At 47.1% G+C, this 16256-nt stretch overlaps 1 protein-coding gene across 1 annotated transcript in view; it reads right to left on the reverse strand.

The window, feature by feature from the left end:
• LOC115098908 (ephrin type-B receptor 1) overlaps positions 1-16256 on the reverse strand; it is a 639343-nt gene that overhangs the window by 383183 nt on the left and 239904 nt on the right. Inside the window, exon 3 of the mRNA XM_029616009.1 lies at positions 12549-13230. Within this exon, the coding sequence (XP_029471869.1) occupies positions 12549-13230 (682 nt within the window). The remainder of the gene's footprint in view (positions 1-12548; positions 13231-16256) is intronic.

A 16256-nucleotide genomic window follows, 5' to 3' on the forward strand; every position in this document is an offset into this window, starting at 1 on the left:
AATAAAAATCTGTAGCATTATCTTCATTTCATTGCTTAGATTGGGAGTCCTCTTGGGACAGGGAAACACCTAGGGTACCTGAATGCAATCCACTTTGAAGCGCCGAAAAGCGGAATATAAATCACATAAACGTAAAGAAAGAAAGATGTTTGCATGAACTTATTTAGAAGTTATTCTTGTCCTTTAAAAATGAAAGTATTTCCCAAACTTTGTTGCATATCTTCAACATCTTTTTCTGAGGGTTTGTTTTTTTTCTTTCTCCCTTTCACCTGTTCCCTTTATCTGTTCCCTGTAAACTCTTTAGTATCTGGTATACCTCCTCAGCCTTTGCTGAAGTCTGCGATATTTTCAGCACTTCAAGAATCGCTCTAATTTATCTGGGTCTCTGGTGAAATCAGCAGTGCTCTGCAGGACATCTGAGACCAGCCAGAAGGCCGGGCCCCTGCCTCTCTCCCTCCCTAACCACGCTGCCCTCCAGATCCCTCTCGTTTTCTTTGTCGCTCGCTCCTCATTTTGGCCTCAGTTTTTCCTCTCTGTCCATCTTATTGAGTCTGCTTTCCCACCCTCTGTCTGGCCCTTCTTTTCTGTGTTGGGTGCATCACTCAGGCCCCCGGAGGAAGGCGCCAGCTGCCTCTTAGAGACGCTGTGCAGCCTTCACATCTTCTCGCAGGTCAAGGAATGAAGCTGAGACTAGAAATCCTCCAGGCTCTTGAGTAACAGCAATATGTGTCTTCTGCTACCCTGCTAGTTTGCCTACCAGCTGGCCACGCTGCCTCTCTTCCAGCACAGGAGCATCCAATGGCCACCTCACTTTCCCAGGGCAGGCAGTTGCCTTGGTTGTGTATGGGAGTGTGACGATGGCATTCAGCGGCTGTGGCTCCACCGTGCAGACACAAACCATAGAGGAGACACTGATGATCAACAACTGCATTAAAAACTCCAGCAAAAAACAGTTTAAAGCAATTACTTTTCACACTTTTCTTTTAAAGCAGTATTTCCAGCTAGCTGACCCAAAACATGGATTGGTCAACATGCTTCCTGCAGGTAATTATAATATATCAACCATATAACAAGTGAAAAAGAAAATATCCTTTACATAAACAGTTATTTTTTAAGTAATTTTGGGCTTGGCACTGCTCTAACTTTCCTATTGAGGACTTCTAATCAGCAAAGGGTGTGGCACGGATAAGAAATTTGCTAGATTTCTTATTTAAAGTATTTTTTCCTGTGAAGAAACGTATAGCAATAAACAAAAAACAAAGAGCCATTGAACAATCCTGCATACAAAACGCCAAATAGTACAAAAGGAACCTGCCAACTATGTACAAAATGCTCTTCACCAACTCGACAAAATATTATGAAATTATGTGTCAAAACCACATCAGCAATCCTGGCGATGTGCTTGGTGTGATTCAAAGCCGTCCGGTCTTTTCAGTCATTTGCGGTTGTTAAGACTGTGAAGGATCACCTAAAGGTGCTTCCAAAGATAGTTATTTTCTATATAATGTGTCCATCTGTGCCCGTGGATTGATATCTTACAATCGACTCGCTTGCTGATGCGGTTTTGACACATATTTTCATAATATTTTGTCGAGTTGCTGAAGAGCATTTTGTACCTAGTGGGCAAATTCCTTTTGTACTATTTGGCGTGAAGCTACGTATAGCACCATATTTAACCACCATATAGCCAAAGGAACATTTCAGCCTAGCTGGTTTTGTAGTGTTCAGTCATGCTGAATCTTGTTTGACCACCAAGCCACAGAAAAAGCTGAAAAGGTTTCCTCTGGGCCTTAGCAAGCAGGAGCCTGGACTCTAGGATTATGGAGGGGCCACCAGGGATTTCTGGGAGGATCTAAGTGAAGATCGTCAGCTGTGTTCTACAGTCTCACAGATGGTGACGGGCTGTTCCTCATCAGTGTGGTTAGAATGATAGAACCCACGGCCCCCATGCTCGCTGCCCTGTGAAATCAGCAGCACTAGCACAAAAGCCGGAACTCGGAAGGTGTTGGGGGGCGAGCGGGAAGGAAAGGAAAGACTGCAGCAGCAGCAGCTGGATGGAAGGAATAGGAATTTAACTGGGTTTGAGATTGGGGAGGGGGAGCCACTAGAGGAAGGGGATGGGAATCAAATCATATTGGAGGCATGCAGTGCGACAGGAGGCAGGAATTAGCCACCCTATGGTACCGGCCTACTTTGCCTTTGTGTATATCTAGGCTCACTAACAGAACCTTTTCATAGCAAATGCCTCAAATATTTACACAAAAATAAAAAGAAATTCTCAGGAAACTCACTGGATTAAGAGACACTCCATGAAACGGGCAACCGGCAGATTTAAAGCAAATCGTAGGAAGTAAATTTTCACCCAGCGCACAATCAAGCTATGGAATCTGTTGCTAGAGGACATGGTCAAGGCCAACTGTTGTTAGTGGGGTTTAAAAGAGGATTGGACAAGTTCCTGAAGGAAAAGACCTTAAACAGTTATTAGCCAGGTAGACTCGGGAAAGCCGGCGCTTATTCCTGGGAGTGAGATACAAGAAATAAATCAGTTATCGGGGACCCTCTCGGTACTTATGACCTGGACGCCACTGTTGGAGACAGATTGCTGGGCTCCGTGGACGGTCCGACCCAGCATGGCACCTCTCACGATCTCAGAGTATTTTACCTATTAATCTCAAACTGAAAGATAAGAAAACCATAATCAGGCACAGCTTGCAGGAAAATGGAGGCACGTAGCTCGCTTTATGAACATATCACACTTGTTGCTGTACGGCAGAACCAACTCCTATTATTCCACCCAGACACCTCAGGTTTCAGCTCCAGGGCTTCCAACCAAGAACTCTATCCCTGTCCTGAAGGAGCAGCTCCCCTCTATCAGGGAAATCAAGACCTCTATCAGTGACCTACAGGAGGAGCGCTACTGCTGACCTAAACCAAGACCTCTCTAACTGATCTAAAAGGAGCAGCTCCTCCTGCTAAACTAAACCAAGAACACTGTCACTAATTTCTGTGGCAAATTTTCAAAGGTTTTCCACGGGTAAACAGATATTATTTACCCATGCAACACAATCTGAAAACTGTCCTTCCCCCTTCCCCCCCTTGCACAGCAGAAAGGAAGCATATTTCCACATCATGCATACTTTTTGCTGAGGGAAAAAGGGATGATGTCAGGGGATGTGCCTAAAATACACAGGGAGATTCCATTTTGAAATATCCTGTGCACACTATGCACCAGGGAATTCCCCCTTTGAAAACTGGCATGCTGTGTCACAAGCACTTTGCATCTGCAGGCCTGCGTGTTTCCCACTTGGATTCAAAATACCCACTCACCCCCCCTCCCCCCCCCCCCCCCCCCAACACCACCCAAAGGAGCAATAGTTTCCCTGGAACTAAATCAAGAGCTCTGCCACTGTCCTAAGGATCCAGCTTCTCCCGATGAGCTAAACCAAGCCCTCTATCACTAACCGAGAGGAGCAGCTCCTCCTGCTGAGCAAAACTACAAGGATAACTTTCAAACAGCTCTGCGCGGCCACATATACATGCGTGTATGAGCACACGGCGATCGGGAAGAGTATTTTATACCCCACACATATCGGATACAGGCCTATTGCAAAATACTCACACCCAACCTCCATGCGCATGTGTGCTTACCCACAAACCCATGCCATGCATTGAAAGCAGATATTTTTCCTTCTAATTTTAAAAATAGATGTGCATATATTTTGCATGCAAAAATAAAGTAGGACTTGTTCACGTAAAACCCAATTTTACATGCATAAGTCAGAATATTTTAAAACATACGCGCATAATTGAAATTAGCAGTTTTCCAATTCCTCCACCAGTTGGCCCAGGTCCTCCTCCAGGTCATCGAGACCTTCCTGGTTCTTCAGCCTGAATTCTCCTCCCCCCCCCCCCCCCCAAGTTCACTCACACCCTCCACCCAGCTAATAGTGCACCACAAACAAATCTGGTATTGATTACACTAGATAATTAGCAGGTGTGAAATTATGCGAGTAAGGTGCCAAATCTATCTGCATGAGTCTATTTTAAAATAGCAACTTATGCGCATAAGTGCTGGCCTGCCCCTACACTGCCCGTTTCTTTCGCCCGTAGAGGTGCGCGCAATATCTAAAGTACATGCATACTTTCAAGGTCTATAAAATACCAGTTGCATGAGTACATGCTACAGACGTGTGTATATGCTCATTTTTACATGTGTAACATTTTGAAAATTCACCCCTATGAATTCTATCACCTTAAAACTGCGGCTCTTCCTGATGAGCTAAACCAAGTGCTCTATCATTGCCCTAAAGGGGGCGCTCCTCCTGCTGTGCTAAACTCACATCAGCCTATCAGGAACAGGTACCCCCCCCAACACCCCACATCCTCCACAAGCTAAAAAACAGGAGGAGCAATGACTCCTGCGGAGCTGCGCCAAGAGGCTCTACTGACCGTCTAACAGAGCAACTCCTCCTACCGAGTTAAACCCCGGAAGAGCAGCACCCAAGAGTCCTCTCGCCGACCTACGGCTGAGGTAACCTGAAAACCCCATCGCTAACCTAAAGGAGCAGCTCCCTCCTCCTAAGCTAAACCATCCTTGATCTGGATGAGCATCCCCCTTCCTGCTTCGCTAAGCCAAGAAGGCTGTCACTAATCTCCAGCTGAATGGCCTCCCCCCAAGCTAAACTAAGAACGTTATCACCGATGGAAAGGAGGTGGGGCAGCTCCTCCTGCCGAGTTACAGTAACTTGGGATCCAAGTTGCTCTGCCCCGACTGTTTATACCTTTTCGTCTTGCTGTTACTTCACTCTGTCAAATGCTCCAATTTGACTTTGCTTCAATGGCCTTATGATTTATTTTATTCTTGCATTCATAATTATTTTAAAAAAAAAAATTATAGACTGTATCATATATTTATATGGTAATTATAACAGTAATCATTATAATTGAAATTGTTTCGATCAAAATATCTTTGCATTACAAAACCTTATTCTGCCTGCTAATTATTTGTTATACACCAGACACTGGAAGGATTCAGAACGTGAGGAAACGTTCACCATTTCTGGAAATTCAACGTTTCAGAGCGCTCCACTCTGAAGATAAGAAACCAGAGTCCTCATGCGATCCGCCATGAAAGGCACATCTGTGATAAGTGTGAGCTCTGTGCAGTATAAATACTGATTATATAAACAAAGGGAATAATCACTAACAGCAGAAAGAAAACTGTCAACTTTCCAACACTCCCCCCCCCCCAAAAAAAAGGCATTGGCAGGATTAGATTGCTCTTTGGTGAAGGCTGTGCTGTCTGGGCAGGCTGCGCTCCTTTCACAGGGAAATGGGAGGAGGTGAAGGCTCTAAACAAGCTCCTGAATGAGTGCCTGGGGATACCAGTTCCCTAAGCACCCCGAGTGCATCTAGCAACACTCCCTCACCTTTCAGAGCCTGGACTAAATCTCTTTGGGAACCCTAAAAATAAGATATGCCATACTGGTTCAGTCCAAGGGTCCATCAAGGCCAGTATCCTGTGTCCAACAGCAAGTACCCAAACATTAAGTCAATATATCCCAAGCTACTAATCCTTATTGATTAATAGCAGTTTATGGACTTCTGCTCTAGGAACTTACCCAAACCTTTTTTCAACCCAGTTACACTAACTGCCCTAACCACATCCTCTGGCAATGAATTCCTGAGCTTAATTATACGTTGAGAGAAAAAGAATTTTCTCCAACTTGTTTTAAATGAGCCACTTGCTAACTTCATGGAGTGCCCCCCTAGTCCTTCTATTATCCAAAAGAGTAAACAACCGATTCACATTTACCCATTCAAGTCCTTTCATGATTTTGTAGACCTCTCGCATATCCCTCTAGAATCCTGCACAACCTTAAGGCTTTGTAAGCAGGGAAGGCTGAAATAGGAACCCCATGGCCCTGAAAAAAAAATATGATCCATCCTACACTGACTGCTGGCAACCCATATGTCCACTATAGACCCCATTCTCCCTCCAACATTTGATGGGCCTGTGATTCCCCGCTCTTCACATCCCATCTCTGGGCAGTCCAAGTGCACCTGAAGGCATGCTGTTGATCTTGCAGCTGCCCACTTTCCCCTCACATCATCTCCACAGAGAAAAGGAAAGGGGCAGCTGTTTGGGGCAGGACCATGCACTCACTTGCCTCTCTTTCCCCAGGGCTGCTTTTCTCGCTAGAGCTGCAAGCATGATTCTTCTGCTGTGGCTGATATCTTTCTCTTCCTGCCGCAGCTTAGTGAACGGATGGTGGAAGGAGCTACCAGAAAAGGAAAAATAAATCGAGGTAGACTCGGGCAGAGGGAAGGGAGCATGGAGGAAGACTAGGGACACACACACAGGTGGAAGAAAGAGGAGTACAAACACATACAGGAGGATTACAGGCCCAGAGTTGGTACAAACACACAAAGCGGGAGGGACAGACACAATAGAGTACAGGGGGGGGGGGGAGTTGCAGAAGAGAAACAGATGGTGATGGAGGAAAAAGGTTGAGAGAAGAGACAGACGGGACAGTCTAATCAGATAGGGAAGCTGTAGGTGAGGGAGGGAAACTTGCATGAAATGATGTAATCTGAAGAGTTTGTGGAGCAATGGCTGACAGAGGGGAAGTTTCCATGAGATGGATTTGTCCTAGAAAAGCGGGTGCTCTCCCAGTGGCACTGCTGCGCTTAGAGGGAGGAGGGTAATGAGTATAATAGGAGGGGGTACAGTAGCACCAGCACCTCAGGTGAGTAAAGGCTGAGTATTACTAATATGGTTTTGGTTGAATTCTTGAGGGGGTGCAGTAAGACATGCATCCATAGCTCCATAACAACATAACTATCGGGTCGATACAGTAAGGCCGCGTTAGAAAGAGTGCAGCAGTGCCGGGCGCACCCTCGTTTGCCCCACGCACTGTTCTGATCACATACCGCTCGATACTCTATTTAAATTGCTTGCAAATGCAAGCCGCGTATGCAAAGCGTTAGGTGAAGCGTTAGGCCCGCGCAACCCATTTTACTGTATAGGCGCTTAATACAGCGCCTATACAGTATCCTGGGTGCTTGTGTGAGGGCCACGTTCATCAAATGACATTTAAAATGACAGGCACCAGGAAGTGGATCCCAACTTTAACCCAGGAAAACCTAAAAACCGAAAATCCCCTCCTCCCGAATTGGCTCGACATGTGCCAACTTACCTTTTGTTGCTTTTCAGCCCCTTCCCTTCTCTGCCGCCCTCCGGAGGGGGCAGCCGGCGGCGAAAGCGGCTCGCAGCGGTCCCCCCCGCACAGGTCCCGGTTCTCCTGGCTCGGCAACAGCAGTACAACAGCTAGGGCTCCATCTACCCCAATCCTTCCTTCCTTCCTGACTCGGCCAAATTGTGAAGCGGCTTGCAGCGTCCCGTCCCCCCGCGCAGGTCCCGGTTCTCCTGGCTCGGCGTGAGGTGAGAGCCCACTGTTCTGTGCCCTCTCCGGCACGAGCGGAGCGAAACGTTCTTTCGTTGGCCGGAGCGCCCGTCGATTTGGGCGCTCCGGCCAATGAAAGCACATAGACGGGCGTGTGTGACGCACGCCGTGACGTCACACACGCCCGTCTATGTGCTTTCATTGGCCGGAGCGCCCAAATCGATAGGCGCTCCGGCCAACGAAAGAACGTTTCGCTCCGCTCGTGCCGGAGAGGGCACAGAACAGTGGGCTCTCACCTCACGCCGAGCCAGGAGAACCGGGACCTGCGCGGGGGGACGGGACGCTGCAAGCCGCTTCACAATTTGGCCGAGTCAGGAAGGAAGGAAGGATTGGGGTAGATGGAGCCCTAGCTGTTGTACTGCTGTTGCCGAGCCAGGAGAACCGGGACCTGTGCGGGGGGGACCGCTGCGAGCCGCTTTCGCCGCCGGCTGCCCCCTCCGGAGGGAGGCAGAGAAGGGAAGGGGCTGAAAAGCAACAAAAGGTAAGAAAACAACAGAAAGTAATGTTGAGTCGCTTCGGGAGGAGGGGATTTTAGGTTTTTAGAGGTTTCCTTTTGGGGGAAAGTTTGCCGTCTACCATTACCCCTGCCTCTAACGCAGGGGTAAGGGTAGGCGGTAAGTTAGCAGGTTAAACGCGGGGCAAAATGGCAGGGTAAAATAGCGATAGTCGGGGCGCGCGTTACTGTATGGGAGGGAATAGCTAATTCGATCGTTTACATCTGATATACATGCCGCGTGCGGAAGGGGTTACCCGGGGATTTAAAGAGGCGGTAAGGATGGGTTAAAGGGGATAGTGTATCGCAGGAAGGGCTAACACGGCCGGAAAGTGAGTAGAAAGCGGGTTAGGAGCGGGGTAACCGCGGCCCCACTTTACTGTATTGAGCTGTATGTTAGGATAAAGGGAACCCAAAAGCTGATCGTGTTCAACCTCCCTCGGCCACCGCAACTGCAGCTCTCTATCAGTAACCCAGGGGCAACAGTGAAAATAACACTGCTGGCCACATTCAGTAAAAGAATTGCTTTCATGATATAAAAAATGTAATCTATTAGGATTAGAACCTATTAATCTCAGCTAATCATCCTACCCCTCAGTTTGCTTTTCTTGGGACTACAGGTTGAACTTGTTTCTGGCTTCTGTTTTGGCTAAGAGCCAAGTTCATGGTCTGAGCCATGAGCTATGAAAAGCCTTTTGGCGGAGAACTTGGAGGGTTAACGCCCTGCCACCATTAGGCACCTGATGATGTAACACCAGTAGCCAAATCCGGAGGCTTGAACCTCCTGCAAAAAAAAAAAAAAAGGAAAAGCTCCAATGGGAAAACTTGCTCCAGATTTAGCACTGAAAATACCCCTTTACGTTTTCAAGTAGTAAAGATGATGGGGGCACAACTGGAAACATTTTGGCACTGGAGCAAGTCCTTCCGTCCTTCCTTCCTTCCTTCTGTTGCCTTTGGGTGCACCTTTTCCTGGACTGTGGCGACCCGCCCTGTACCCCTCCCTCGCCTGAGGGGATTCTGCGGTGGATCCCAGAGACCTCCCTTCTCCCTACAGAACGGCCTCTGGGACTCGGTGAGGACATCTTCAGCTCGCCCAGCTCTTGCACAGCTTGTGTGAGGGCCACATTCATCTGAAGAGAAGCGCCTGGTAATGAGCACAGCCACAGAACAGTCACAGATTAAAAGTTTGGGGGCACATTAATAAAAACTCAGAAGCAGAGAGAGAGAGAAAAAAAAAAGGCTATTTCCATATTTATAAATCAGACTAAATCCCTCAGAGGACTGCAGCAGGCGATAAAATAAAATTGAAAGCGCAGACGAAAGAACCAGGAAAGGGAAAAAGAAAGAAAAAATAGTTTCAATTAATTGAAAGCAATGGAATCCCATTCCCCGAGTTGCAATTAATTCAGAACCAATCAGGGCCGGTGCTGATTCCGACAGGTTTTGCTCAGAAAGTAATGAGGGAGATAAAAGCCAGGCGGGTGAAGGAGCACAGCCCTTTGAAGATTGGAAATCGCAAAACAGTTCCTTTCGAGATTTGTATCTTGATGTGGCAGCTGTGGCTGGCTGCTTCAAGGAGATGGGGCAGTTACTGGGGGGCGGGGGGTTTCTTCCTAGTGCAATCCGGTCTTAATTCTATTTAAGGGGGGGGGTGTTATTTTTCTTTTTTGTTTTCTAGCGAGTTTAGGGCTCCTGAAAGGTGCCCGCTAGATGCAGGCAGCAGGTGCAGCGGCAGCGGCAGCGCCAGCTTCCTCCGTGGGCCTCAGCCCTGCTCTGGAGGGACCACTTCTGCGGGGTGAAAGGCTAATTCAGTCTCCACCCTCGGGCAGTCTTTGGCCTCTCTGCCGAGAACGTCGGCAATGGTGCCAATTAGTGCCAAACTGTGAAGGCGATTTGCTGTTTAGTGATGTGCGCATCTGTCCACTGAGAATGTGTGTGTGTGTGTGACCATAACTCATTTTACAGAGACGGCCAAGCAGCTTGCACTTAGCAATGACTTGATCTCTTAACAAGTTAAAGCGTGTCTAGACCCAAGGAGGTCTCTTTATTTTCCCCCCAAAAAAACTAATTGTATTTCTTATTTTATTTTTCATGCCTTGATCAGCACTAAATCTTTTTTTTCCCCCTGGTAATTCCTCTGTTTTGCTGCTGTTTTGAATCTCTCCCATCCTGCTCTGCTGCACTTCATGAGCCCCTCCAAGGGACCTGGAGAAGGTCACGGGGCTCAAGAACGTTTACAGGTTTGCCAACCACATTCTGTGTCATCGTGAGATTATTATTATTATACAGCCCAGACGTTTTGGCAGCCATCTCAAGGTCACCAAATTTTGCACTGGAATGGGAAATCAGAAAAAGGAAGCATCTCTTGCTAACAGAAGTTTGGGTAGCAACACTAGAGGAATATTCTGTGGCATCACACTATGCCTCAGCTTTGCAGATTATTTCCTCTCTCAGCATAGGGGATGTGTTTTCAAGATGATAACATTTAATGTACCAAACCATTGTATCTCCAAGGCTCTCCCCTCACTCCCTCTGTCTGATATTCACATGCAGTTTCTCCAGATATGAGCAGAGTGATCTCCTTACCTACAGTTTCTTATGGGACACGGCACTGCTGGAGCCGGAGGTGTTTCACTCTCTGGTCCCCAAATCATTCTTCTTTAAACGGAAAATTTGGGGACAGACAGCAGAAAATTATCAAAACATCTAAGGGATAAGAATTTTCAATTTTATGCTTCACTGTAGGAAATTAAAATCATGTCCTTGAGGGTCTCAAACAAGATGTTTTCATGGTAACAAAATCATTTAAATTCATCCAGTTGTTAGCCCAAATAAATGGAAATACAGCTGATGAATAGTCCTTGTGGCTATCCTGAAAACCAGACCTGTGCGTGGCCCTTGTGCACTAGTGCTGAATATTCCTGCATTGTGGTTTCTGATATCTCCCATAAAACCCACTGCAGCTTCTGAGAGCTGTGGGTTTCTCTATAAATCTGCCGGGGCACAATGTTAAAACAGATGTGGCCTAGAACGTTCTGAGGCAAAACTCCATGAAATGTATTACTAACTTTCTAGAACATTTGAGGAGCTAAAACTACAATCGCAGAGACCTCCATTTCCCTTGAGAGTAAGAGCCCATCCTTTTGAAAAAAGCATGCGATAAGCACAGAGGATCCTTAGATGAACGTGAAAGCCCGAGATCAGGAATGGGCAGCCTAGATGGGCCTTCCTCTGTTTCTACAATATGTCAGTATTGATTGCTAGAAAGTATATGGTGGTAAAATACAGTCACCCGCAAAGGAGAAAATCATGTCTGATATTAAAGCTATTTTATACACAATTCAGAGCTCACAGTACAGCTAAGCCTCACAGAGAGCTTTTGCGGGAGCATGGAGTTTCCCGGTAGACTCCGCAGCAGGCTGGAGTCCGTCAGACAGGAAACAAATGTTCTTGCTGCATGTTGTGCCCCTGAATTACCGAGAAAAATTACTTTTATTATAAAGTTAAAGTTATCAAACGGCTTACGTTTCTCCTTTAGCACTCTGGTGGCATTTCAACCGAACTGACTTTCAGAGCCAAGGAGGGCGAAGAGCGTCATTAAGCACACCCTCTCGCTGCTCCGAAGGCCCAGCTCTTCACAGCCGCCGACCAATCTGACGCCTATACTATCAAACACTTACTCTCCTTTAAAGCAATACTCACTGCGCATGCGGCACGCTCTGCAGTCATTCCAGGAGTGCCATTCAACCTGGCTTGATTCACAACCCACTTTCCGATGTTTCTCTTTTTCCCCTTTTTAGCTCCTCCCGCTGGTCTAGGCCACTGCATCCTGCCCAGATGGCAATCCTGCCTGCCCAAGGGCTGAAAGGGCCTCTCCTCCGAGGAGCGCCGAGGCTGGCAGAAGCCATCAAAGTAGGGGGCGGCAAATCTTCCAGGCCCAAGAACACCAACTACGCAATGCATTCGTGCTCAAGGAGCCCTTAACAAAGGCACCAACCTGCTCTGAAATTCTTTCAGCCATTCTCTTTCGATTCCTCTCAGCTTTGGGGAGCTGCTTTCTTTGAAACTGTGTCCCAAATGGCATCGTACCCCTTGGAACAGACTGGCTTGGCTGCTTTGATATCAGAAATGGTATATCAGACATACTAGCGACCTGGTTAGATATCAATGTTTAGGGTGTATATTTTAACAGTCTTTTAAGTATGACTGCGCTTGGGAGATCACAAGCATTTCAAAGAACCAGCACAATGATTTCCAAAATTTAGCAAGGCAAGGGCCCTATTTACTAAGCATTTTTCTGACACTATAGTGCACTGCCCTGAATGATATTCAGAGGAGTCAATAGACTGAATCCTATAAAAATGTTAATGTTACTGCACACAACAGTTGTATTAAGGAGTTACCCACGATGAACTAATCAAATTCTGTCTTTGCCGTTCTATTCTCTTGGGTGGGGGAAAGGGTCAGTGACATTCAGACTCCTCCGAATGGTTTAGACTTTATGTGCCCTTTGGCATACTATATGGATATACAAAGCGTCACAAAGGGTCATTCCTTGCCACTGTAAACAGAATAGAAGGCAACCTTACCTCTGCATATGACAAGGTTTTCAGGCTCATAGCCAGCCTTGCAGGTGCAACGGCCAATAGGCACCATCCACTCCCCGTCGCCATTGCAGTACAATTTGATGGGTACATCCACCTCCTCTGCATTTGGGATGCAGGTGCCCCGGGAAATCACGAGGGAGGTGCTCTCCGCTCCGGTCATAGTTTCTGGGAATACAGCAAAGTTCTGTACCACACTGGAGCATTTCTTGAAGAAAACCCTGACAGAGAGCAGGGACATGCAGGCCCCGTAGTCCTGGAAGGCGAGGTAAAATCCACTGCGGGTGAGCGGCCCAAAGCTGCGTATCTCAGTGTTGACCTTCATCAGCCTTCCCCCAAAATCCACCTGAGAGAAGCTCTCGTCAGCAGCAATAGTATCCACCTTAAGGTAGGGGGCCTCGGTCCCAAAGGTGGATTTTTTGCTGGCGATCACAGAGTCTGTTTCATAGTAGTAGAGGTTAAAAGTCTCCTTGCAGGAGCCCGGCACATTGGGCAGGCTGCTGCAGTCCCGCACGGTGAAGCGCATTTCCACGTAGATGCGGTGTGCCCCTCGGCGGTCAATGAACGTGGTCAGCAGCCAGTTGTTCTGGTTGGGTTCGAAGACGTTGCACACCTGGTACGTGCGGATGGTGTTTAGGTTTTCATCATAGCCGCTCACTTCTTCCCACTTAAAATAAAAATAAAAATGGTACAGATAAAAAGAGAGCCCATGAGACAGAATCAGAAACTGACAAAATGGTTAAAGGGACATATTTTGGGCCCTGAGTTTAAAAGCCTGCAGAAATCATGTGAACAGCACATTTAATACCTGTTATTGAAGTGTTCAGGAGCCATGGCTTTCTGTGGGCCTAGACAATGCTGCTGCTAACTACAATTCAGGTCAACCTTCTGGCAGACGGACTAAAATCTTGGCTTTCTTTAATTCCATTCCATTGCATTCTGCTTCCCCTCCTACGACTCCAAAGAATGCAGAGGGATGGGATTTAACAAACCCAGAACTGGATTATCTTGCCTAATTTAACCAGGTTTAGGGTGAGTGGCAAGATTATGCCACTGACCAGTCCATCAACTGCATGCTTAAGAAATCAAATTATGTATGTAGATTAAGATAAAGGCACATGTCCACCTAACTGCACACTGAATACAAAAGGATTAAGAGTTGCAGCCAAGCATTCCCCACACATAAGGTCTTGTATTTCCAGCATTTGTGATGCAATTAAAACAGAAGCTCCGAATGCAGCAGGTACCAATGGTGCCATTTGTGCTTACAGGATTTACCGTGCCAACCACTACACAGTGCAGATGGCACATTTCATAAGATATCATTTGGGCCAATGGCATATGTCCTGGCTGTGGCTGAACCCCCACCCCGTGGGATCTTTGTTAAATGTTGCAGTAGGGGGTACATGACACTACAAGCAGTGAAAGGCTGCTCAAACAATGCCAGTTTACTGAATGACTCAGCGGGAAGAGTCAGAGAGACAGAGGGCCAGAGAGACATATGCAACCGGCACGTGCCGAATGGAAGAGTGAAGGGCTTCGTCAAACCTTTGGGCTTTTCAAAGGATATTTACAGTGCTAATTTAGAAAATGTTATACCCATAGTAGCACAGGTCATCCGAGCCCCAGGCCACTCACCTGTGGAACACATCTAGCACTCCATAAGACTGGCATAATTTAGTCATGTGGAGGGTTTGCATGGTAGAACACCTCTCCCTTACGTTCAACATGCTCTCAAGGTGGGGAACAAGTCACACGTTGTTCTACAACCCAAATACTTTTACCTGAATGGACAGGAGACTCTCCTTCCGTCGGGGGACAAAAATAATGCAGGCAGTTTGATTTTTTTTCAAAACTCTACACGTTATTTTCCTTTTAATGTTTTCCCCTGCACAAAAATCAGGTACAAATAACACATCTACCCTGGACCTATGTGCATTCATTTTCCTACGATTATTGGGGCAAAAGCTGTGGGTAAAAAGTACAGACTGTAAGTGCCCCTATGCGGACATATATGCATCCTTTGAAAAATGTGTGAATTTCCGTACATAACTGAGGTATATGCTACAGAAACTAACTCATGCATAAATCCATACCGTACCTACAGTATAGGTACTAGTATATAGAAAAAGATTATGAGGACAACACATTGTAAAGCCACTTCTACTGGCAAAAAATGATTTATGTGCATAAATCGGCTGCCTGCAGACTGACTTCCCTCAATGCGGCTGGAAGTGCAATGCACTGAGACACAACACGTGCAGTTTTAGCTGCATTTGGAGGGGGCGTTCCCTGCGGCGTGTGCAGATCGAGGAAGGAAAATAGCAGGCAGAAATGGCCTTTCCAACTCTGCATACATGGGAAAGTACCCCTGCGAAAAGCAGGTCTAAATGCCCAAGCAGCCATAAACTCTCTCGTCGAAAATCAATGCTAAGTCCATGAGTAAAAGAAAAGTACCTGCAGATTTTATCCCCGAAAACTGACCCCAGAATATTTTACTTTGTTATATTTAACAGTCAAACGTTTTCTAATGTAGCATCCCAGTAAGTTACATAGTGGTCATGTAGTCAGGCTGAAAGAAGACCAGATTATGTCCAAATCTCTTCTAACTGCCCACCACTTCTTTTTCTCTCTCTCTCTCTCTAGTCATCCACAGGAAGAGGAGAAGAAGCACTGCATATCTCTAACCATTTCTGTGCCAAAAGAAACCCCCTCTCAGACTCCACACACTGGGATCAGTTCAGGAGCCCGAACCAGAACGTCCCCCCTGGAGTCTGACTGTGTCATCATACTCCCCTCCAAAAACTCATCCAATTTTCAGGTGCTGGGATACACATCTGATTAGTTTGCCTCTCTAGGGGGCAAGGTAATCCCTGCAGTTTGTCCATCATGCCACATCGAATGAACTTTTTGTCTGATGCATGCGAGGGTATCAGAAGTACTACGTATTATGAAGGAAAACGGTTTCAGCCTCCATGGTGCATGGACCACCCATTATTGTACAGGAAGCTCCTGTTATAGTGAATGCATGTCTATTATTGTGAAGAGAAGTCTGTTATAAGGGTCCCATGAAAAATATAGCCACCAAGGTTACCCATATGGGGCAGATTTTCAAAGCCTACGCGAGTGGGGGGGGGGGGGGGTTATGCGCGCGCGTAAAGCCCCAGGAAGCGCGTATGTCCCGGGGCTCGAAAAAAGGGGCGGGGCCGGAGCCTCCAGGCACAGCGGCCATTTGCAGCTGTGCCCGGAATCATGGGCCGGCCATTGGTCGGCGCGTGCAACCTACACCTGCCCGGAGGCAGGCGCAACTTATAAAATAAAGGTAGGGGGGATTTAGGTAGGGCTGGGGGGGCGGGTTAGATAGGGGAAGGGAGGGGAAGGTGGGGGGTGGGGGTGAAGGAAAGTTCCCTCCGAGGCCGCTCTGATTTCGGAACGGGGAAAGCCATCGGGGCTCCCCTAGGGCTCGGCGCGCGCAAGGTGCACCCCCTTGCGCGCGCCAACTCCGGATTTTATAATAACATGCGCACGGCTGCACGCGCATGTTATAAAATCGGGCGTAGATTTGTGCGCGCCGGGTTGCGCACACAGATCTACGCCTGCGCATAGCTTTTAAAATCCGGCCCATAATGTACTCAAAAAAAGGGGGGAAAACCGAAAAAAAATTTTAAAACGTGAAGGCTACTAATATAGTGA

The sequence above is a fragment of the Rhinatrema bivittatum genome, chromosome 9 (genome assembly GCF_901001135.1).
Source record: "Rhinatrema bivittatum chromosome 9, aRhiBiv1.1, whole genome shotgun sequence".
Lineage (NCBI taxonomy): Eukaryota > Metazoa > Chordata > Amphibia > Gymnophiona > Rhinatrematidae > Rhinatrema > Rhinatrema bivittatum.